A 24,652-nucleotide genomic window follows, 5' to 3' on the forward strand; every position below is an offset into this window, starting at 1 on the left:
TTTTCCGAGCATTAATAAATGTTTTTATTGAAAATATCACAGTGGTATAGTATTTTGTTGTAATGTTTTGGAATGGTCATTTTTTTTTTTTTTGTTTGCCAATAAAGACATTATACATTAATTCTTCACTTCAGTTTTATTTTATTATTGTTCTTTAATTTATGTCCAATGTCTGGAAATCTTTCGTCACACCTCCTGTGCCCTCTTCAGTAACTCACCATTCCATGTGTCTCCTCCTGTTCTGTTTAGTCCATCCTATCTTTCTATGGTGTGCATCCTTATCTGTGCATGTGTCTGTATCTGTGTGTGTGTGTATATGTTTGTGTCCACGCACTTTATTTTTATTTTCATTTATTTATTTGTTTTGTTTTTCCCCCATTTACTCCTAGGTATGTATGGATTTATGTATTATATTGTTAGTATTTATTTTTTCACCTCATTGTGAGTGTATTTATTATCTGAGGTTCAGATGAAGCTACGAATTGTTAACAAAGGCACACAACTATGAGGCAATAACATCTCATCACCGAAACAGCTGTAAGCTGATAAAGTTCATGAGGTAATTGTTTATTCCTTTGTGATCCCATTTCTTATATATATTAGTTAATAGTATATATAACATAGGCAAAAGACAAAGGCAGGTGGAGTACAAACAAACAAATGTATTAGGATAGCCGTCAGGAATAGAAATACAAAAAGTCTTTTACGTTTCGAGCCTATGCTCTTCGACAGAAAGATACACAGAAAAGAAACAAGGAGAGGAAAAAATGTGTGTAGGAGCTAACGATCTATCATGGCGTCCTGGAGATATGATCACTGTTCCCTATGGATACGTTTGTGTTTAGTTAAATGAGGATTCTGAGAGAAGCTTTACTACAGATATCACATTGATACGGTTTCTCTCCTGTATGAACACGTTTATGTCTTGTCAAAGTACTTCCATGAGAGAACGACTCTCCACAGATATCACACTGATATGGTTTCTCCCCTGTATGTATTCGTTTATGAGTAGTTAACGTGTTACTAGCAGAGAATGACCTACCGCAGATATCACAGTGATATGGTTTCTCTCCAGTATGAACGCGCTTGTGAGAAGTCAATTCATCATTTCGAGAGAAAGATTTACCACAGATGTCGCAGTGATGTGGCTTCTCGCCCGTATGGATACGCTTGTGGCCGGTCAGTTGGTCGTTTCGAGAGAATGATTTACTACAAATATCACAGTGGTATGGTTTCTCTCCTGTATGAATACGTTTGTGCTTCATTAATTCGCCACACTGAGTGAATGATTTGCCACAGATATCACATTGATACGGTTTCTCTCCTGTATGAATACGTTTGTGTTTGGTTAACTGGTCATTTTGGGAGAACGATCTTCCACAGACATCACAGTGATATGGCCTTTCTCCTGTATGGATACGTTTGTGAGTAATTAAGGTACCTTTTTGGGAAAATGATTTACCACAGACATCACAATTAAATGGTTTCTCTCCTGTATGAATACGCTTGTGTTTAATTAAATGATGTTTTTGAGAGAATGATTTGCCGCAGGTATCACAGTGATATGGCTTCTCACCTGTATGAGTGCGTTTGTGTGTAGTCAACTCATCATTTCGCGTGAATGATTTACCACAGATGTCACAGCGATGATGTTTCTCTCCTGTGTGAACACGTCTGTGCTTAGTTAAGAGACCATTTTCAGAGAATGATTTATTGCATATAACACAGTGGTACGGTTTCTCCCTTGTATGAATGTGTTTGTGAACAGTTAGGCTGCCCCTTCGAGAAAATGACTTTTTACACAGGTTACAGTAATATGGCGATTTCCCTAACAATTTTGGCATCTCTTCAGTGAAATATATGGATACTTTTGAAGGCGGTGAGCTGGCAGAATTGTTAGCACACTGGGCGAAATGCGTAGCTGTATTTCATCTGCCGTTACGGTCTGAGTTCAAATTCCGCCGAGGTCGACTTTGCCTTTCATCCTTTCGGGGTCGATAAATTAAGTACCAGTTATGCACTGGGGTCGATATAATCGACTTAATCCGTTTGTCCCCTCTGTGTTTAGCCCCTTGTGGGTAGTAAAGAAATAGGTATTTCGTCTGCCACTACGTTCTGAGTTCAAATTTTGCCGAGGTTGACTTTGCCTTTCATCCTTTCGGGATCGATAAATAAAGTACCAGTTATGCACTGGGGTCGATGTAATCGACTTAATCCGTTTGTCTGTCCTTGTTTGTCCCCTCTGTGTTTAGCCCCTTGTGGGTAGTAAAGAAATAGGTATTTCGTCTGCCACTACGTTCTGAGTTCAAATTTTGCCGAGGTTGACTTTGCCTTTCATCCTTTCGGGACCGATAAATAAAGTACCAGTTATGCACTGGGGTCGATATAATCGACTTAATCCGTTTGTCTGTCCTTGTTTAGCCCCTTGTGGGTAGTAAAGAAATAGGTATTTCGTCTGCCACTACGTTCTGAGTTCAAATTTTGCCGAGGTTGACTTTGCCTTTCATCCTTTCGGGATCGATAAATAAAGTACCAGTTATGCACTGGGGTCGATGTAATCGACTTAATCCCTATGTTTGTCCTCTCTATGTTTAGCCCCTTGTGGGTAGTAAAGAAATAATATATGGATACTTTTCTTCTCTTCTGTTTCATAAATTATTCCTAACAAATATTCCATCCACTGAGATCGTCACTGATATTTAAAGATGTTGTAAAGTCCTTTGTAAATTCCTCCAAATTTCCTTCGAATGCAAAACCATTTTGAGCGCATTCTGCAATGAAGTAAGGAAATGCTGCCAAGGATATTTCAATGTAATTCACTGTAGCTTCGAGGTCTTTCATCTCGTACGTATTGGCTTCTGAAGATGGCTTGGCATAAAGTCATAATTCACTGTAGCTTTATAGAGATATGGTTGAGAGAATGATCTCCCACATACATCGCAGTTCAATTATTCCAATGTGATGTGAAATCCTGAAACAATAAAAGAACAGTATAAAGCACAGAAGATAATTCATAATTCATTCGAGTTAAAACGAAAGATCGCCCAAAAGTTTTCACTTTGAATTACGAATGTGCAATAGAATTTGTCAAGTTTACATGGATGTTAAGAGGCGTAACTTCGGTATATGTACCGGAAGTACCGGATACATTTCAAGAAAGTGTTTTTTTAAATTTTTATATGGGGTTTAGGGGTGGGAGAAAAGGGTTTCTGTTATCTTCAGAAATGTAAACAAAGTCACGTGTGTACCTATACCGAAGAATCGCCTGTTAAGAAATATAAACTTCCTCTTTCTGTCGGTATTTGATATTAAGATTTAGGGAATATCGAAAATTAGAGTGGAGCTTCAAAGGGAGAACGAAACGTTGAAAGTAATAAGACAACTACCTATTTCTTTACTACCCACAAGGGGCTAAACACAGAGGGGACGAACAAGGACAGACAAACGGATTAAGTCGATTATATCGGACCCCAGTGCGTAACTGGTACTTAATTTATCGACCCCGAAAGGATGAAAGGCAAAGTCGACCTCGGCGGAATTATAGCTTCAGTAACGTTTATCGTCAAAATAAGCTTCAAAATAAACATACGTACTTATGACATGTATACAATATAAATGCTTGTGTGTATATAATACTTACATATTAATATAGAGAGTCAACGGGGAAGATGTGACGGAACTGAAGTCAGAGCGGACAATAACAGCTTCGAAAGAATTTCTAGGTTTTTACAACAAACGTTGGTTTATATTTTTTGAAATCTACATAATAAAAGAATGCTGTTTGTATACCTTTACACGGTTGATTGTCAGTCCTCTAAGTTCAATTCTGTCCGTTAAAAGGATGCGTAATTAAACAGGAGCAGGTGCGACCATTTTTAAAGGTCTTAAACAATTAATTGCCAGGGGAAGTAACTCTTTTTCTTCGCTTTGCTTTGCTTCTTCAACTCTTGTTGAGGCTGTTGCGAAAAAACCAGCATGTATTAGGCATTTTAAACCTCGCAGGGCCCATTCCTCTCCGAGTCGAAGTCATCTATTTTTTTTTATTATTTTGCCCACAAGGGGCTAAACACAGAGAACACAAGCAAGGACAGACAGACGGATTAAGTCGATTATATCGACCGTGGTGCGTAACTGGTACTTATTTAATCGACCCCGAAAGGATGAAAGGTAAAGTCGACCTCGGCAGAATTTGAACTCAGAACGTAGCATCAGACGAAATACTGCTGAGCATTTCGCCCGGCAGTATTTCGTCTGATGCTACGTTCTGAGTTCAAATTCCGCCGAGGTCGACTTCACCTTTCATCCTTTCGGGGTCGAAAGCATCATCTAAGCACTCAAGTCATACTCGCTTGTGAATGTCTGTTAAACTTACATACATGCACACGATTCTATTTTCCAACATCAGCCTTCATTTAAATAAGTCCTGGGGTACTTTATATAGTTTATTTGATAATTCGGATCTTTTCGCTTTGACCGACAGATTTTTTTAAATAATTTCTTTGTAACTAACACTTTTAAACTTAGTATACGGGTAGAATGTGTTTATAAAACATCTTTTTCTCTTGGCTTTCTTGAGAAAATTCTGTAGTTTGTAAGCTATTTGCTGTTAAATTTTCTCGGATTTTGGCAATTTCAACCAATCAATGACGTCTATTGAGGTGAATACAATTACTGCTGTTGGTTGTCAACAAGTTCAACAACAACGTCCGGTGACAAATTGAACAAGAAATAGCATACAAACTACAGAATTTTCTCAAGAAATCCAAGAGAAAAAGATGTTTTATAAACACATTCTACCAGTATACGAAGTTTAAAAGTGTTTAGTTACAAAGAAATCATTTTTAAAACCTGCCGTCAAAGTGAGAAGATCTGATAATTCTTCTTCATCCTCATTATTATCATGTTGAGAAGACTCGTCAAGCAAAGTGAATTCGTAGTTGTGGTCGATGCTGGTGTCACGTAACTGGCACCCGTGCAGGTGACACGCTAAAAGCATCCCTTACACTCTTGGACTGGTTGGCGTTAGGAAGGACATCCAACCGTGGAAGCCGTGCCAAATAAGATAGGAACTTGGTGAAGCTCTCTGGCTTACCAGTTCCAGTCAAACTGTTTGACCTATGCCAGCAAGTAGGAATTGATAAGATGTACCCAGTGTAAGCTATGGACACATAAGAGGTGCACCAACATCAAAGGAAAATTAACTGAGAAGATAGCTTTCATGTGCGGCAAATGCACAGGGACAATAGGCACCACAGATACTCAGAAAACAGATTCCATCACACTCCAGTGGGAGAAACTAGAAGTAGTTGATAGTCTCTGCTACCTAGGTGACCAAGTTAGTAGTGGGGGTGGATGCTCAAATCTCAGAGAGTGTCACCACCAGAATACGAATAGCCTGGGCAAAGTTTAGAAAGCTCCTACCCCTACTGGTGGCAAAGGGTCTCTTGCTAAGAGTGAAAAGTAGATTGCATGATGCATGTGTGCAAACAGCCATGCTTCACAGTAGTGAAACATGGGCTGTGACTGCAGAGGACATGCGTAGACTTGAAAGAAATGAAGCTAACATTATACGCTGGATGTGTAATATCTGTGCACACATGACAGAATGTAAGCGCCCTGAGAGAAATGCTGGACATAAGAAGCATCAGATGTGGTGTGCAAGAGCGACGTTTGCGCTGGTATGGTCATGTACTGTGGATGGATGAGGAGAAATGTGTGAAGTGCCACTGTTGCAGTGTCCTGGCTTCCCAGACCCCGGTCGAACCGTCCAACCCGTACTAGCACGGAAAACGGACGTTAAACATCATCATCATTTAGTGTCCTTTCTCCATGCTAGCATGGGTTGGACGGTTCAACTGGGGTCTGTGAAGCTGGAAGGCTTCATCAGGCCCAGTCAGATCTGGCAGTGTTTCTACTGCTGGATGCCCTTCCTAACGCCAACCACTTCGTGAGTGTAGTGGGTGCTTTTTACGTGCCACCCGCACAGGTGCCAGACAGAGCTGGCAAACGGCCACGAACGGATGGTGTTTTTACGTGTCACTGGCACGGGGCCAGGCGAGGCTGGCAACGGACATGTATGGATGGTGCTTTTACGTGCCACCAACACGGGGGCCAGACAGGGCTGGCAAACGGCCACGAAACGGATGGTGCTTTTACGTGTCACCGGCACGGGGGCCAGGCGAGGCTGGCAACGGACACGAACGGATGGTGCTTTTACATGCCACCGACACGGGGGCCAGACAGGGCTGGCAAACGGCCACGAACGGATGGTGCTTTTATGTGTCACCGGCACGGGGGCAAGGCGAGGCTGGCAACGGCCATGAACGGATGGTGCTTTACGTGTCACCGGCACGGGGGCAAGGCGAGGCTGGCAACGGCCATGAACGGATGGTGCTTTTACGTGTCACCGGCACGGGGGCCAGGCGAGGCTGGCAACGGACACGAACGGATGGTGCTTTTACATGCCACCGACACGGGGGCCAGACAGGGCTGGCAAACGGCCACGAACGGATGGTGCTTTTATGTGTCACCGGCACGGGGGCAAGGCGAGGCTGGCAACGGCCATGAACGGATGGTGCTTTTACGTGTCACCGGCACGGGGGCCAAGCCAGGCTGGCAACAAACACGAACGGATGGTGCTTTTACGTGCCACCGACACGGGGGCCAGACAGGGCTGGCAAACGGCCACGAACGGATGGTGCTTTTATGTGTCACCTGCACGGGTCCCTGATGTTGATCGACCTCAATTGGTTCTGCTTTCTGATATTGGTTTGATTTTGATTTTGACTGTTCTCACTGGCCTTGCTGGGTTTTCTCACGCACAGCATACTTCCAAAGGTCTCGGTCACTGGTCATTTCCTTGGTGAGACCTAAAGTTCGAAGGTCGTGCTTCACCACCTCGACCCAGGTTTTCCTGGGTCTACCTCTTCCACAGGTCCCCTCAACTGCCAGGGTGTGGCACTTTCGCACACAGTTATCTTCAGCCAATCTCATCACATGACCATACCAGCGCAAACGTCTCTCTTGCACACAACAACTGATGCTTCTTAGGTTCAACTTTTCTCTCAAGGTACTTACACTCTGTCGATTATGAACACTGACGTTACACATCCATCGGAGCATACTAGCTTCATTTCTTGCGAGCTTAGGCAAATCCTCAGCAGTCACAGCCCAAGTTTCACTACCATGTAGCATGGCTGTACGTACACATGCATCATACAGTCTGCCTTTTACTTTGAGCGAGAGGCCTTTTGTCACCAGCAGGGTTAAGAGCTCTCTAAACTTTGCCCAGGCTATTCTTACTCTAGCAGTTATACTTTCAGCACACCCGCCCCCGCTACTGACTCGGTCAATTAGGTAGCAGAAACTATCAACTACTTCTAGTTTTTCTCCCTGGAATGTGACGGAAGTTGGTCTCAGAGCATTTTCAGTGTTTATTCTTCCTGAGCATCTGCCACATACAAAACCATCTTCCTAGTTAGCCTTCCTTTGACATTGCTGCACCTCTTATGTGTCCATAGCTTACACTTGGTGCATCTTATAGAGTTTCTACCTACACCTTTTCTACAGATCGAGCAGAGCCATCTACCTGAAGGCGTTTGTGATTGGTCTACCTTCCTACTTATTAGGACTTTGGTTTTGGCTAGGTTGATTCTAAGGCCCTTCGATTCTAAACCTTGCTTCCATACCTGAAACTTCTCCTCTAGTTCTGATAGAGACTCAGCAATTAGAGCAAGGTCATCAGCACAGAGGAGCTCCCAGGGGCATCCTGTCTTGAATTCCTCCGTTATTGCCTGGAGGACTATGATAAATAGGAGGGGACTGAGGACTGAACCTTGGTGGACCCCAACCTCTACCCTGAATTCTTCACTGTACTCGATGCCAACCCTCACCTTACTAGCAGTGTCTCTGTACATGGCTCGCACAGCTCTAACTAACCATTCATCTATCCCTAGTTTCCTCATTGACCACCAGATAAGGGATCGGGGGACCCTGTCAAAGGCTTTCTCCATATCAACAAAAGCCAGGTATAGGGGCTTGTCTTTGGCTAGGTATTTTTCCTGCAGCTGTCTTACCATGAAAATAGCATCAGTAGTACTTTTCCCTGGCACGAACCCAAACTGCATCTGATCTAGGTTAACTCTCTCTCTAATTAGTTGGGCTATAACCCTCTCCATAACCTTCATTACCTGATCCAGCAGCTTGATACCCCTGTAGTTATTTGTATCTAGGGCGTCACCTTTACCTTTGTAGCAGCTGACTATTATGCTGCTACACCAGTCATTGGGAATGACTCCTTCGTGTATCACCTGGTTAACTATACAGGTGACTAGGCTATAGCCAACGCTACCAGATATTTTGAGCATCTCTGCAGTAATTCCTGATGGGCCTGGGGCTTTCCCTGTTTTCATGCTTTTAATTGCCTTAACTACTAAGGAACTGTCAACTCGGATTGCTGGTCCCTCTGTTGGGTCAACATTCGGCAGACTCTCTTTATCCCATTCATTTTCCTCATTCAGCAACCTTTCATACTGGCTTCTCCAAACCTCTCTCTTTGCATCCTCATTTAGCGCAAGTGAGCCGTCATCCGTGCGAACACATTTTTCTCCTACCACGTCACGATTCTCGCTCACACACTGTCTTGCTATACGAAATACCTCAAGTCTTTCATCCTCACGGCGCAAGACATTGGCAAATTTTTTCCTATCTGCTTCCCCTCTGGCTAAATAAACCTGCCTCCTAGCTTCCCTTCTGGCAGTCTGATACACTTCCCTGCTACCACCGTTCTTCCAGGCCTTCCAAGCCTGTTTCTTTTGTCTAATAGCCCTGTCAACAGTTTTGTTCCACCACCACGTTATTTTGGGTCTTGTGGGGACTTTGCACTAGCCACAGATCTGGTCAGTGGCTTGCAGCAGGTTGTCCCTTAGAAGCGCCCAGTTATCTTCTACCCCATGTGTATCTATGCCCCCTTCTATTTCGTCGAAGGCTTCAAGTAACATGTCTCTAAATCTCTGTCCATTAGCAGGGTCTTTAAGCTTCCAGACCCTTCTTCTCCATGTTGGTCGTCTTCTTGTCGTCCTCTTAGTCCTGATCCTAAAGTCACTGACTACCATTCTATGTTGTGGGGTACATTCTTCGCCTGGGAAGGTTTTGGCATTTATAAGCAGCCATCTTTCCCTTTTTCTGGCAAGGATGTAGTCGATTTGGCTAGTATGCTGGCCCGAACGGTAGGTGACCAAGTGGCTTGTTGGTTTCCTGAAGTTAGTGTTGCAAACCATAAGACTATTCGCATCACAGAACTCCAGCAGCCTGGTTCCCTCCTCATTGCGAGAACCATAACCATAGCCTCCATGAACGCCATAGAAGCCCTCAGCATATCGTCCAACATGCCCATTGAAGTCACCAGCCACAAAGAGAAGATCCCTGTTGTTCGTCAATGAGGTGGTCTGCAGTAGGGTGTCATAGAAACGGTCTTTCTGTCCATCGGGTAACCCTGGCTGAGGGGCATAGGCCGATATAATAGTTGCTAAACTATGATGGAGCACTAATCTAATCTTCTATATTCTGTCACATACTCTGACTACCTCGATAACCTTATCTACCCATTTTTCGGCAATAAGCATACCCACTCCCCCGACTCCTTCAGTATTCCCGGCCCAGAAAATTTTATACCTCTGTCCTTTACCCGTGAGGAACCTAGCAAACCTCCTCTCCACCTCACCTCTTGAATACAGCATATATCTACACACCTCCGTTCAAGCAATTCAACGATCTCACCAGATCTGCCTTTCAGTGTGCCAACGTTGAGGGTGCCAACCCTGAGGAAGTGGGAGGCAATGGACCTAGTAGCATCATGAACCTGAAAAGAAAACTCGCGTTTGGCAGTATTCATAGACAAACAATAGAGCTCAAGTTCAAACGGCGTACGTTACAACAAGCATATCTTGCAATGAATGACCACTACCTTTATGGAAAGAGGAACAGATGGGCATAGGAGGCAACAGGGATGCGAAGTGTACATGGGGCAGAACAAGGATGAGAAAATTTTGGACTTCCTGTAGCGGTGGGGGCAGCGTAAGACTGAAGTGAAAATGGGAGACAACAAGGATGAGAAATTTCTCAAGCCTTCCTGTATCGGTGGAGGGGGTGGGAGAGAGGGCAACCCGCGAAGAGTTTTATCCAGCCATGCAAGCGTTCCTCCTAGAGGAGAAAACTTATTATATGAAATAATAAGGGCCTGTAAGATTTTAAATATGTATTCCATTTTTAAACGAGATGAGGGGCTGATCGATAGACAATAATAACTAATAAATTAGACATGATATGTAATGCGAGGCGACTGGACCCGCCCTCTAGTACGTGAGCCAGTCTAAAAACGTGACTTCCCCACAGTCGAAGCGCTAATACTCCTGCGGGGACTCCACCGGAATAAACGCTACTCCCAAGGTGATCCGGGAGTTTACCTGACAAGAAATATAGGTCCGAGCCTGTCCGAAGAGCGTTATGTGTTGAAAACCGGACCCTGATGCCACTCTCTGACGCTGCTACCACACAGCGCCAAAAACGGGAATCTAGGGCCACACCTCCAATGCCGCCCGAGGGGTGCCAATTCCGATATATTTTGTTTAACATGTACGCCAAGATTGAATCAAAGACTCACCTATGTAAGAACACACCAAAAACAGCTCCAGGTTGCTTCATATATTCGCTTAGGGGACAGCATAAATAATGATGGGTATGGAAATAATCAGGGGCAATTGTGCATCCTTCCATTGAGCTTCACAAGTGGACCCCACCCCTACTATATGCATGAGAGAACACAAGATGTGACATATGTACGAAATTATGGTAGACCAGATATATTTATTATAACTTTTACATGTAACCCAAAATGGCCTGAAATACAAAAGAAACTCTTTCTTCATCAACAGGCACACCATAGACAAGATCTCATAGAATTGGTTTTTAACTTGAAATAAAATAATATGATGATGCACCTCTTTTCTAAATCATATATCCTTGGGGAAGTTCTCTGTTTTATGAATATAGTGGAATGACAGAAAAGGGGATTACCTTATGCCCGTATTTTACTCTGGCTATGCACAAAAATAAACTCAACCAAATTATGTATATCATAATACTTAGAATGTAGCTCCTGAGAAACAGTGAAAGTAATTACTTGATCAACGATGGGTATTGCTGCTAGTCTATATATATAAAAGAGAGATTCTGTCTGTTTGTTTGTTTGTCCAGCAAAATGGAAGTAAATTGTTCAAAGGAAGTATTATTCTTTGTCTATATATATAAAATCGAAATTCCCTTTCTTTATTTCACCGGCAAAATGAAAGTACCTGTCTGCTATTGCCTAATTTGTCTCCCCTGCAATGGCCCATAATACTATTATGGATGGATAAAAGAGAGCTGAGAAGGGCTGGAACATGGAAATGAACAGCTTATAAAGCTAAGCAAGGTGGAGTTAATCTTTTATCTCATACTCATTGGGTCTGTGAATTGTCTAGTTTGTGATTGGGTCAATACAAGTCTTCGTTTTAGATGTTGGACATACAAAATGACAGAAGAATACTTAAAGTGTAATACAGCTTTATTTAGATTTCACATTATAAATATTCACAAAGGTTGATGAGGTTACCATTCAAGATTTTGGCCCTTACAAAGGTGATGACAAACAATTGTGGCAATTCACACAGAATATTACACGCTTCATTTATAATAAAAGGTTCCTCTTCTGTGTGTATACATTTGTGTCCAGTTAAATAATGATTTTTGAGAGACTTGGTCGAAAAGAAGAAGTCATGGTACAAGGATAACATTTTACACCTTAGTTTTGATGTCAAATGTTTGATTTGATTGAAGTTTGCAACATTATCTACCATCTTTCCAGCAACTTTGGTCACTTTTTTGAAGTCCATACCTCAACTAGCCATGGACAAACTTATAAAATTAAAAAAAGACAAAAACAGTGCAGCACCCATGGCTTTCAGAGATATTTTTTCATGTGCACAATTAGTGAAGCGGGGAATAAACTATACGTTGACTGCAACCTTCAAAACTTTCAGGTTTCCCCAAATACGTCATCACAACCCCTGATGTGCCTATGCTCTCTTTCCTCTTGGTGGTTCTATCCCTGCATGCATTTCTGGGGACATTTTGTGTTTTATTGTGTACAGTGCATCTACTTCAAGCTTTCACTGCTGTCTTTAGTTCACAACTATATGTCTTCTTTCTATTTCTTCATTTAACTTTTTCCAATGAGCACAGTATACAATAAACTTATTATCATAAGACAGAAGATGATTTGGGAGAATGATTTACTAGAGATAATATAGTGATGTAGTTTCTATGCTGGATGGATGCATTTATGGGAAATAGACTCCGCACTTTGAGAGAATGATTCTCCGCAGATATCACGTTGACTTTATTTTTCCTCTATATGGACGCATTTGTGATTAGATAAGTGAAGATTCTGAGGAAATGATCTGCCGCAGATATCACAGTGATATGGTTTCTCTCCTGTATGAATACGTTTGTGACTAGTTAGGTTTTGATTCTGAGTGAATGATTCTCCACAGATATCACAGTGATATGGTTTCTATCCTGTATGAATACGTTTATGTCTGGTTACATCACTATTATGAGAGAAAGATTTACCACAAATATCACACTGATATGGTTTCTCACCTGTATGAATACGTTTATGTTTAGTCAAGCTACTACTATGAGAGAAAGATTTACCACAGATATCACACTGATATGGTTTCTCCCCTGTATGAATACGTTTATGTGTAGTTACATGAATATCTTGAGAGAAAGATTTACCACAAATATCACACTGATATGGTTTCTCCCCTGTATGAATACGTTTATGTGTAGTTATATCACTATTATGAGAGAAAGATTTACCACAAATATCACACTGATATGGTTTCTCCGCTGTATGAATATGTTTATGTTTAGTTACATGACTATTATCAGAGAAAGATTTACCACAAATATCACACTGATATGGTTTCTCCCCTGTATGAATACGTTTATGTGTAGTTACATTACTATTACGAGAGAAAGATTTACCACAAATATCACACTGATATGGTTTCTCCCCTGTATGAATACGTTTATGTGTAGTTACATCACTATTATTAGAGAAGGATTTACCACAAATATCACACTGATATGGTTTCTCACCTGTATGAACACGTTTATGTCTAGTTACATCACTAGTACGAGAGAAAGATTTACGACAAATATCACACTGATATGGTTTCTCTCCTGTATGAATACGTTTATGTTTATTTACATCACTATTATGAGAGAAGGATTTACCACAAATATCACACTGATATGGTTTCTCACCTGTATGAATACGTTTGTGACTGGTTAAGTTTTGATTGTGAGAGAATGATTCTCCACATATATCACACTGATATGGTTTCTCTCCTGTATGAATACGATTGTGACTCGTTAGGTTTTGATTCTGAGAGAATGATTCTCCACAGATATCACACTGATATGGTTTCTTCCCTGTATGAATACCTTTATGTTTAGTTACATCACTATTACGAGAGAAAGATTTACCACAAATATCACACTGATATGGTTTCTCACCAATATGAATACGTTTATGTTTAGTTAAGCTACCGCTATGAGAGAAGGATTTCCCACAGATATCACACTTATATGGTTTCTCACCTGTATGAATACGTTTATGTTCAGTTACATCACTATTACGAGAGAAAGATTTACCACAAATATCACACTGATATGGTGTTTCTCCTGTGTGAATGTATTTGTGAGTAGTTAAGTGGTGATTCTGAGTGAATGATTCTCCACAGATATCACACTGATATGGTTTCTCTCCTGTATGAATACGTTTGTGATTAGTCAAACTAGATGTTTGAGAGAATGATTTGCCACAGATATCACATTGATATGATTTCTTTCCTGTATAATACATTTGTAAACAGTTAAATGATGGATTTGCAAGAATGATTTACCACACGTATCACACTGATGGATATTTCTTTCCTGTATGAATAGGTTTCTAGGTCTTTAAGCTTCTACAGATATCACAGTGATAAAGGTGTTCCTCTGTATGAATATGCTTTCTCTGAGAGACTGATATTTTTACAGATATTGCAGTCACATAATTTCCATCACTTATTTGACAACTCTTCAGGGAAAAAAAAAATCAATCCTTTATCTTCTCTGCATCATGAAAACTTCAATAATTTTTCTTCTTTCACCAAAATATATATCTTCTAGTTTAGTTGTTATAAATCATTCCTGACAAATATTCCTTCAGCTACGTTTCCATCAACTGTAATCTCTGCTGTAATTTGGAAACGTTGCAATCTCCTTTGTAAATTGAATCCAAGTTTATTTAGAATGCAAGATTATCTCGTACAGGTTCCAGAGAGCAAACACAGAGAAGTGTTGTTTATAATCTCACCCAAGAGGAAATATTTCACCTCAGCTTCATATTAAACGAGGTAATATCAATTCTGTATAAAAATTCCTTCCTATAGTCTTTAAAAGATGATGAATATATTCTGGTGATGTTTCTGTTGTAACAATTCTATTAATCCATTATTCTGAAACAACAGAAATAATATAAGATAGAGAATACATTTAAACCGTAGAAATGGCAACAGCGAATATTTCCTACATTTCTGTACAGATAAATTATAGATACTCTTTTACTTGTTTCAGTCATTTGACTGTGGCCATGCTGGAGCACCGCCTTTAGTCGAGCATATCTATCCTAGGGCTTATTCTATGTAAGCCTAGTACTTATTCTATCGGTCTCTTTTGCCGAACCGCTAGTTTACGGGCACGTAAACACACAAGCATTGGTTGTCAAGTGATGTTGGGGGACAAACACAGACACACATACATATATATACGACGGGCTTCTTTCAGTTTCCATCTACCAAATCCACTCACATGGCTTTAGTCGGCCCGAGGTGTCACAAGGTGGGATTGAACCCGGAACAATGTGGTTGGTAAGCAAGCTACTTACCACACAGCCACTCCTACGCCTTTTCCTGAACAGCTACGTTACGGAGATGTAAACACAACACCGGTTGCCAAGCAGTAACTGGACACACACACATATTTATATACAACGGGCTTCTTTCAGTTTCCGTTCACCAAATCCAATCCAAAAGCTTTGGTCGGCCCGAGGCTATAGTAGAAGACATTTGCCCAAGGTGCCACGCACTGGAACTGAACCCCGAACCATGTTTACAGCAAAATAATTTTTTTTTTTTTTTAAACCTGTCAATTTTTTAAATTCTAAGGTTCTATTAAAATTATTCAACCTTCTCTTAATATAATGGGCCCTTTTAGATTTAAAAAGCCATTCGTTTTAACTGAGTCCCTTTGAATTTATCGACGGCTTTTTAAACTTTGTAACTTTAGATTTCATGGCACCCTCTTCATTATTTTGCTTCGAATTAGCAAAATCGTAGGGGTCCCACTCTGTCTCAACACGTTCCTAGTCACGGCAGGAACATCTACGATAAAAGTCCTGCTATGAGTCGACCTGGGGTTAAACAGCAACAAGAACAACAACAGAACATAAAAATATATACGAACCAGTAAGGGAACTGCTGGAAATAGCAGCTAAAAACGTGACAGGGTGGTCACGGTTCAGACGCTTTCGACTGTGGGTTCGATCAAGTGGGCTTCACTTCGGTTTCCACATCAAAAAAGAAATGCAAATATTGATGTTGGGGAAATTAAGAAGAGGAAACGGTTGCGACGGTGTCCGCAGTGTCGGGAATGGATGGATCTGATTGGTTGAAATTAGAGAAACATTTCGTTTTTCCTTTAACCACGTGCTTCGTATTTATGGATCTGGTTTTCACATTAATTTTGTGAATTCGTGCGTAGGGTGGCGGGGCTGGTGCTGAAAAGTGCTTGGTTTTAAGGGTATTGCAAAAGGGTGACGCTGTTACCTTTACAGGGGACGTAGGACAACTATATATATGTACATATATATATATATATATATATATATATATACGGCTCTGTCGTTACGTTGTGAGTTCAAATTCCGCCGAGATCGACTTTGCCTTTCATCCTTTCGGGGTCGGTAAATTAAAGTACCAGTTATGCACTGGCGTTGATGTAATCGACTTAATACCTATGTCTCTCCTTGTTTGTCGCCTCTGTGTTTAGCCCCTTGTGGGTCGTAAAGAAATAGGTATAAGTACCGGATACATTTCAAGAAAGTGTTTTTTATTTATATATGGGGGGTTAGCGGTAGGAGATAAGGGTTTCTGTTATCTTCAGAAATGTAAACAAAATCACGTGTGTACCTATACCGAAGGATCACCATAAACTTCCTCTTTCTGTCGGTATTTGATATTAAGATTTAGGGAATATCGAAAATTAGAGTGGAGCTTCAAAGGGAGAACGAAACATTGAAAGCAATAAGACAACTACCTATTTCTTTATTGCCAACAAGGGGCTAAACACAGAGGGGTCAAACAAGGACAGACAAAGGGATTAAGTCGATTATATCGACCTAAGTGCGTAACTGATACTTAATTTATCGACCCCGAAAGGATGAAAGGCAAAGTCGACCTCGGCGGAATAATACCTTCAGTAACGTTTATCATCAAAATAAGCTTCAAAATAAACATACGTACTTATGACATGTATACAATATAAATGCTTGTGTGTATATAATACTTACATATTAATATAGAGAGTCAACGGGGAAGATGTGACGGAACTGAAGTCAGAGCGGACAATAACAGCTTCGAAAGAATTTCTAGGCTTTTACAACAAACGTTGGTTTATATTTTTTGGAATCTACATAATAAAAGAATGCTGTTTGTATACGTTTACACGGTTGATTATCAGTCCTATAAGTTCAATTCTGTCCGTTAAAAGGATGGGTAATTAAACAGGAGCAGGTGCGACCATTTTTAAAGGTCTTAAACAATTAATTGCCAGGGGAAGTAACTCTTTTTCTTCGCTTTGCTTTGCTTCTTCAACTCTTGTTGAGGCTGTTGCGAAAAAACCAGCATGTATTAGGCATTTTAAACCTCGCGGGGCCCATCCTTCTCCGAGTCGAAAGCATCTTTTTTTTTTTTTGCCCACAAGGGGCTAAACACAGAGAGGACAAACAAGGACAGACAGACGGATTAAGTCGACCTCCAGTGCGTAACTGGTACTTATTTAATCGACCCCCGAAAGGATGAAAGGTAAAGTCGACCTCGGCAGAATTTGAACTCAGAACGTAGCATCAGACGAAATACTGCTGAGCATTTCGCCCGGCAGTATTTCGTCTGATGCTACGTTCTGAGTTCAAATTCCGCCGAGGTCCACTTTACCTTTCATCCTTTCGGGGTCATCTAAGCTCTCAAGTCATACTCGCTTGTGAATGTCTGTTAAGCTTACATACATGCACACGATTCTATTTTCCAACATCAGCCTTCATTTAAATAAGTCCTGGGGTACTTTATATAGTTTATTTGATAATTTTGATCATTTCGCTTTGACCGACAGATTTTTTAAATAATTTCTTTGTAACTAAACACTTTTATACTTAGTATACTGGTAGAATGTGTTTATAAAACATCTTTTTCTCTTGGCTTTCTTGAGAAAATTCTGGAGTTTGTAAGCTATTTCTTGTTAAATTTCTCGGATTTCGGCAATTTCAACCAGTCAACGACGTCTATTGAGGTGAATACAATTACTGCTGTTGTTTGTGAACAAGTTCAACAACACCGTCCGGTGAGAAATTAAACAAGAAATAGCTTACAAACTACAGAATTTTCTCAAGAAATCCAAGAGAAAAAGATGTTTTATAAGCACATTCTACCAGTATACGAAGTTTAGAAGTGTTTAGTTACAAAGAAATCATTTAAAAAATCTGCCGGTCAAAGTGAGAAGATCTGATAATTCTTCTTCATCCTCATTATTATCATGTTGAGAAGACTCGTCAAGCAAAGTGAATTCGTAATTGTGGTCGATGCTGGTGTCACGTAACTGGCACCCGTGCACGTGACACGCTAAAAGCATCCATTACACTCTTGGACTGGTTGGCGTTAGGAAGGACATCCAACCGTAGAAGCCATGCCAAATCAGATTGGAACTTGGTGAAGCTCTCTGGCTGACCAGTTCCAGTCAAACCGTTTGACCTATGCCAGTAAGTAGGAATTGATAAGATGTACCCAGTGTAAGCTATGGACACATAAGAGGTGCAGCAACATCAAAGGAAAATTAACTGAGAAGATAGCTTTCATGTGCGGCAAATGCACAGGGACAATAGACACCACAGATACTCAGAAAACAGATTCCATCACACTCCAGGGGGAGAAACCAGAAGTAGTTGATAGTCTCTGCTACCTAGGTGACCAAGTTAGTAGTGGTGGTGGATGCTGAGAGAGTCACCACTAGAACACGAATAGCCTGGGCAAAGTTTAGAAAGCTCCTACCCCTACTGGTGGCAAAGGGTCTCTTGCTAAGAGTGAAAGTTAGATTGTATGATGCATGCGTGCGTATAGCCATGCTTCACGGTAGTGAAACATGGGCTGTGACTGCAGAGGACATGCGTAGACTTGAAAGAAATGAAGCTAACATGATCCGCTGGATGTGTAATGTCAGTGTGCACACATGACAGAGTGTAAGCGCCCTGAGAGAAATGCTGGACATAAGAAGCATCAGATGTGGTGTGCAAGAGAGACGTCTGCGCTGGTATGGTCATGTACTGGGATGGATGAGGAGAAATGCGTGAAGTGCTATTGTTGCAACGTCCTTGCTTCCCAGTCCCTGGTCGAACCGTCCAACACGTACTAGCAGGGAAAACGGACGTTAACCGATGATGATTTTGATGACATGTACGCCAAGATTGAATCAAAGTCTCACCTATGTAAGAACACACCAAAAACAGCTCCAGGTTGCTTCATATATTCGCTTAGGGGACAGCATAAATAATGATGGGTATGGAAATAATCTGGGACAATTGTGCATCCTTCCATTGAGCTTCACAAGTGGACCCCACCCCTACTATATGCATGAAAGAACACAAGAAGCCGTGACATGTGTACAAAATTATGGTAGACCAGATATATTTATTATAACTTTTACATGTGACCCAAAATGGCCTGAAAAAAGAAACTCTTTCTTCATCAACAGGCACACCATAGACAAGATCTCATAGCATGGGTTTTTAACTTGAAATAAAATAATATGATGATGCACCTCTTTTCTAAATCATATATCCTTGGGGAAGTTCACTGTTTTATGTATATAGTGGAATGACAGAAAAGGGGATTACCTCATGCCAGTATTTTACTCTGGATATGCACAAAAATAAACTCAACCAAATTATGTATATCATAATACTTAGAATGTAGCTCCTGAGAAACAGTGAAAGTAATTACTCGATCAACGATGGGTTTTGCTGCTAGTCTATATATATATAAAAGAGAGATTCTGTCTGTTTGTTTCTTTGTCCAGCAAAATTGGAGTAAATTGTTCAAAGGAAGCTATTATGCTTTGTCTATATATATAAAATCGAAATTCCCTCTCTTTCTTTCACCGGCAAAATGAAAGTACCTGTCTGCTATTGCCTAATTTGTCTCCCCTGCAATGGCCCATAACGCTATGATGGATGGATAAAAGAGGGCTGAGAAGGGCTGGAACATGGAAATGAACAGCTTATAAAGCTAAGCATGGTGGAGTTAACCTTTTATCGCATACTCATTGGGTCTGTGAATTGTCTAGTTTATGATTGGGTCAATACAAGTCTTGGTTTTAGATGTTGGACATACAAAATGACAGAAGAATACTTAAAGAGTAAAACAGCTTTATTTAGATTTCACATTATAAATATTCACAAAGGTTGATGAGGTTACCATTCAAGATTTTGGCCCTTACAAAGGTGATGACAAACAATTGTGGCAATTCACACAGAATATTACACACTTCATTTATAACAAAGGTTCCTCTTCTGTGTGTATACATTTGTGTCCAGTTAAATAATGATTTTTGAGAGACTTGGTCGAAAAGAAGAAGTCATGGTACAAGGATAACATTTTACACCTTAGTTTTGATGTCAAATGTCTGATTTGATTGAAGTATGCAAGGTTATCTGCCATCTTTCCAGCAACTTTGGTCACTTTTTTGAAGTCCATACCTCAACTAGCCATGGACATGCTTATAAAATTAAAAAAAAACAAAAACAGTGCAGCACCCATGGCTTTCAGAGATATTTTTTCATGTGCACAATTAGTGAAGCGGGGAATAAATTATACGTTGACTGCAACCTTCAAAACTTTCAGATTTCCCCAAATATGTCATCACTACCCCTGATGTTCCTATGCTCTCTTTCCTCTTTGTGGTTCTATCCCTGCATACATTTCTGGGGACATTTTGTGTTTTATTGTGTACAGTGCATCTACTTCAAGCTTTCACTGCTGTCTTTAGTTCACAACTATATGTCTTCTTTCTATTTCTTCTCTTAACTTTTTCCAATGAGAACAGTATACAATAAATTCAATATCATAAGACAGAAGATGATTTGGGAGAATGATTTACTAGAGATAATATAGTGATGTAGTTTCTATGCTGGATGGATGCATTTATGGGAAATTAACTCAGCACTTTGAGAGAATGATTCTCTGCAGATATCACGTTGACTTTATTTTTCCTCCATATGGACGCATTTGTGATTAGATAAGTGATGATTCTGAGAAAATGATCTGCCGCAGATATCACAGTGATATGGTTTCTCTCCTGTATGAATACGTTTGTGATTAGTCAAACTAGATGTTTGAGAGAATGATTTGCCACAAATATCACACTGATATGGTTTTTCTCCTGTATGAATACGATTATGTTGAGTTAAGCTACTGCTATGAGAGAAAGATTTACCACAGATATCACACCGATATGGTTTTTCTCCTGTATGAATACGTTTGTGATTCATTAAATGATGATTTTGAGAGAATGATTGGCCACAGGTACCACACTGATATGGTTTCTCACCTGTATGAATACATTTATGGTCAGTTACATCACTATTACGAGAGAAAGATTTACCACAAATATCACACTGATATGGTTTCTCACCTGTATGAATACGATTGTGTCTCGTTAGGTTTTGATTCTGAGTGAATGATTCTCCACAGACATCACACTGATATGGTTTCTCACCTGTATGAATACGATTGTGTCTCGTTAGGTTTTGATTCTGAGTGAATGATTCTCCACAGACATCACACCGATATGGTTTTTCTCCTGTATGAATACGCTTGTGATTCATTAAATAATGATTTCGAGAGAACGATTGGCCACAGATACCACACTGATATGTTTTCTCACCTGTATGAATGTATTTGTGATTAGATAAGTGTTGATTCTGAGAAAATGATTTGCCGCAGATATCACACTGATATGGTTTCTCACCCGTATGAATACGTTTGTGATTAGTCAAACTAGATGTTTGAGAGAATGATTTGCCACAGATATCACATTGATATGATTTCTTTCCTGTATAATACATTTGTAAACAGTTAAATGATGGATTTGCAAGAATGATTTACCACACGTATCACACTGATGGATATTTCTTTCCTGTATGAATAGGTTTCTGGGTCTTTAAGCTTCTACAGATATCACAGTGATAAAGGTGTTCCTCTGTATGAATATGCTTTCTCTGAGAGACTGATATTTTTACAGATATTGCAGTCACATAATTTCCATCACTTATTTGACAACTCTTCAGGGGAAAAAAAAAATCAATCCTTTATCTTCTCTGCATCATGAAAACTTCAATAATTTTTCTTCTTTCACCAAAATATATATCTTCTAGTTTAGTTGTTATAAATCATTCCTGACAAATATTCCTTCAGCTATGTTTCCATCAACTGTAATCTCTGCTGTAATTTGGAAACGTTGCAATCTCCTTTGTAAATTGAATCCAAGTTTATTTAGAATGCAAGATTATCTCGTACAGGTTCCAGAGAGCAAACACAGAGAAGTGTTGTTTATAATCTCACCCAAGAGGAAATATTTCACCTCAGCTTCATATTAAACGAGGTTATATCAATTCTGTATAAAAATTCCTTCCTTTAGTCTTTAAAAGATGATGAATATATTCTGGTGATGTTTCTGTTGTAACAATTCTATTATTCCATTATTCTGAAACAACAGAAATAATATAAGATAGAGAATACATTTAAACCGTAGAAATGGCAACAGCGAATATTTCCTACATTTCTGTACAGATAAATTATAGATACTCTTTTACTTGTTTCAGTCATTTGAATGTGGCCATGCTGGAGCACCACCTTTAGTCGAGCATATCTATCCCAGGGCTTATTCTATGTAAGCCTAGTACTTATTCTATCGGTCTCTAGCAAAATAATGAAGAGGGTGCCATGAAATCTAAGGTTACAAAGTTTAAAAAGCCCTCGATAAATTCAAAGGTTCCTTTAAAATTATTCAACCTTCTTTTAACATAATGGGCCCTTTTTGATTTAAAAAGCCATTCGTTTTAACTAAGACCCTTTGAATTTATCGAGGGCTTTTTAAACTTTGTAACCTTAGATTTCATGGCACCCTCTTCATTATTTTGCTTCGAATTAGCAAAATCGTAGGGGTCCCACTTTGTCTCAACACGTTCCTAGTCACGGCAGGAACATCTACGATAAAAGTCCTGCTATGAGTCGACCTGGGGTTAAACAGCAACAAGAATAACAACAGAACATAAAAATATATACAAACCAGTAAGGGAACTGCTGGAAATAGCAGCTAAAAACGTGACAGGGTGGTCACGGTTCAGACACTTTCGACTGTGGGTTCGATCAAGTGGGCTTCACTTCGGTTTCCACATCAAAAAAGAAATGCAAATATTGATGTTGGGGAAATTAAGAAGAGGAAACGGTTGCGATGGTGTCCGCAGTGTCGGGAATGGATGGATCTGATTGGTTGAAATTAGAGAAACATTTCGTTTTTCCTTTAACCACGTGCTTCGTATTTATGGATCTGGTTTTCACAATTCTTTTGTGAATTCGTGCGTAGGGTGGCGGGGCTGGTGCTGAAAAGTGCTTGGTTTTAAGGGTATTGCAAAAGGGTGATGCTGTTACCTTTACAGGGGACGTAGGACAACTATATATATATATATATTATATATATATATATATTATATTATAAATATATATGTATATATATAGGTGTATATATATTGGTAAAACGGTAAGATAACAAAAGAAAGAAAGAGACCTCAATATTATGTAAATTCCTGCATGAACAGCTGTTTTCTTGTGTTGTTTGTATGTTATGTTTGATTATGTTTTTAAAATTGGTAGTGGAACTAAAACTAATTTTTAAATTGTGTCTATTGCAGAGTTTCCTATAAGTATGGTTAACTGGAAAATGTCTATCTATCAGTGCTAGGAAATATTTACCTATATTGAAGGCCACCTCGGGTGAGTAAGGGGGTGTAAACTAGATGACCTTCCTATTTCTATTATTCCTTTTCCTTACTGTTGGGCTAGTAACGGGTGTATATTTTATTTTTTCGCTAAAACCGCTATCTTTTAAAGCCTTATTATAAACTGGGGCAACGCTATTAAAGATGTCCTTATCAGAGGAGAGGCTAGAAATCCTCTTACTAATATTTTAACTAAATTTTGAATACTATAGGGGATGGCATGAACCTACATTAATATAACTTAGTCTATCATTGGGCTTCCTATAAGGCTTATAAATATTCTTATTAAGATCTAAGGAAACGTCTAAGAAATTGACAACCGTCAGGTTAATATCTATAGTTATACTAAGTCCGAAGTATTTCATTAACTGGATAATATCCTTCCTAAAACGATCTTGTGCTGGTCCATTTGTATTAGCTGTTAAGGCGAGGGCGTCATCTTTGTAGATGGCGAAATGTACGTTAGGGAAAGTCTTACCGAAGGTATCTAGGAGAAAGAGTCCAATTAGATCACAGATGCCTGCCCCATCATATGAACCCATGCTCACATCGAAAGCGCCCTCCGTGTCGGTGTTTTTGACCCACTTAGCGTTCTCACTGAAAAGTAAGGTCTTTCTAGCATGGAAGATTATGTCCTTATCATTTGTACTAATTTCTATGAAGTCGTTAGCGAAGACGAGGGCTTTATCTAGCAGTTCTTTAGAGATAGAGGCATAAAAATCAACAATATCGAATTGTGTAAACCTCGCTTTTTTTCTTATTCTTAATGGCTTTAAACCAGTCTACGACTTCTATACTATTGGACCATTGTACTAGCCAAGTATCGGTTTTAATTTTCGTATTTATTTTATCTAAAATTTCTTTGCTAATAATCCCAAGTCCTGACTTGGCTGGGTTGATAAGCCTACATTTAGGGTTGGAAAGGAAGTTCCCTTTGTGATCTTTAATAGTAATAAAGGCCTCTTTTTGGGGGAGGGCTTCTACTTTTTTATCTAATTTAAGTTTAGCGGCGATGACGCTAGCTTCTTTATTATTTCGTTATATGTCTGTGCCCTGGCCTTAGTGTAATATAATGATGCTGTTGGTGTAAGAGTTGTGTGTATTTGCTGTTATCTACCAGGTATAAGTTCTTAGTTTTGTCCGAAAAAAGTGCTTTTTTCTTGGAGCTTTTTATATGTT

General features: G+C 39.8%; 1 protein-coding gene across 1 annotated transcript in view; it reads right to left on the minus strand.

The window, feature by feature from the left end:
* Positions 1-679: 679 nt before the first annotated feature.
* The window catches only part of LOC115225856 (zinc finger protein 271-like), a 46,339-nt gene continuing 22,366 nt past the window's right edge, over positions 680-24,652 (minus strand). The window contains exons 7-8 of the mRNA XM_029796847.2: positions 21,075-21,192; positions 680-1,710 (exon numbers count right to left, since the gene is read on the minus strand). Of these exons, the coding sequence (XP_029652707.2) occupies positions 846-1,710; positions 21,075-21,192 (983 nt within the window). The 3' untranslated portion in view covers positions 680-845. The remainder of the gene's footprint in view (positions 1,711-21,074; positions 21,193-24,652) is intronic.

This window comes from Octopus sinensis, linkage group LG28 (genome assembly GCF_006345805.1).
Source record: "Octopus sinensis linkage group LG28, ASM634580v1, whole genome shotgun sequence".
NCBI classification, from domain to species: Eukaryota; Metazoa; Mollusca; class Cephalopoda; order Octopoda; family Octopodidae; genus Octopus; species Octopus sinensis.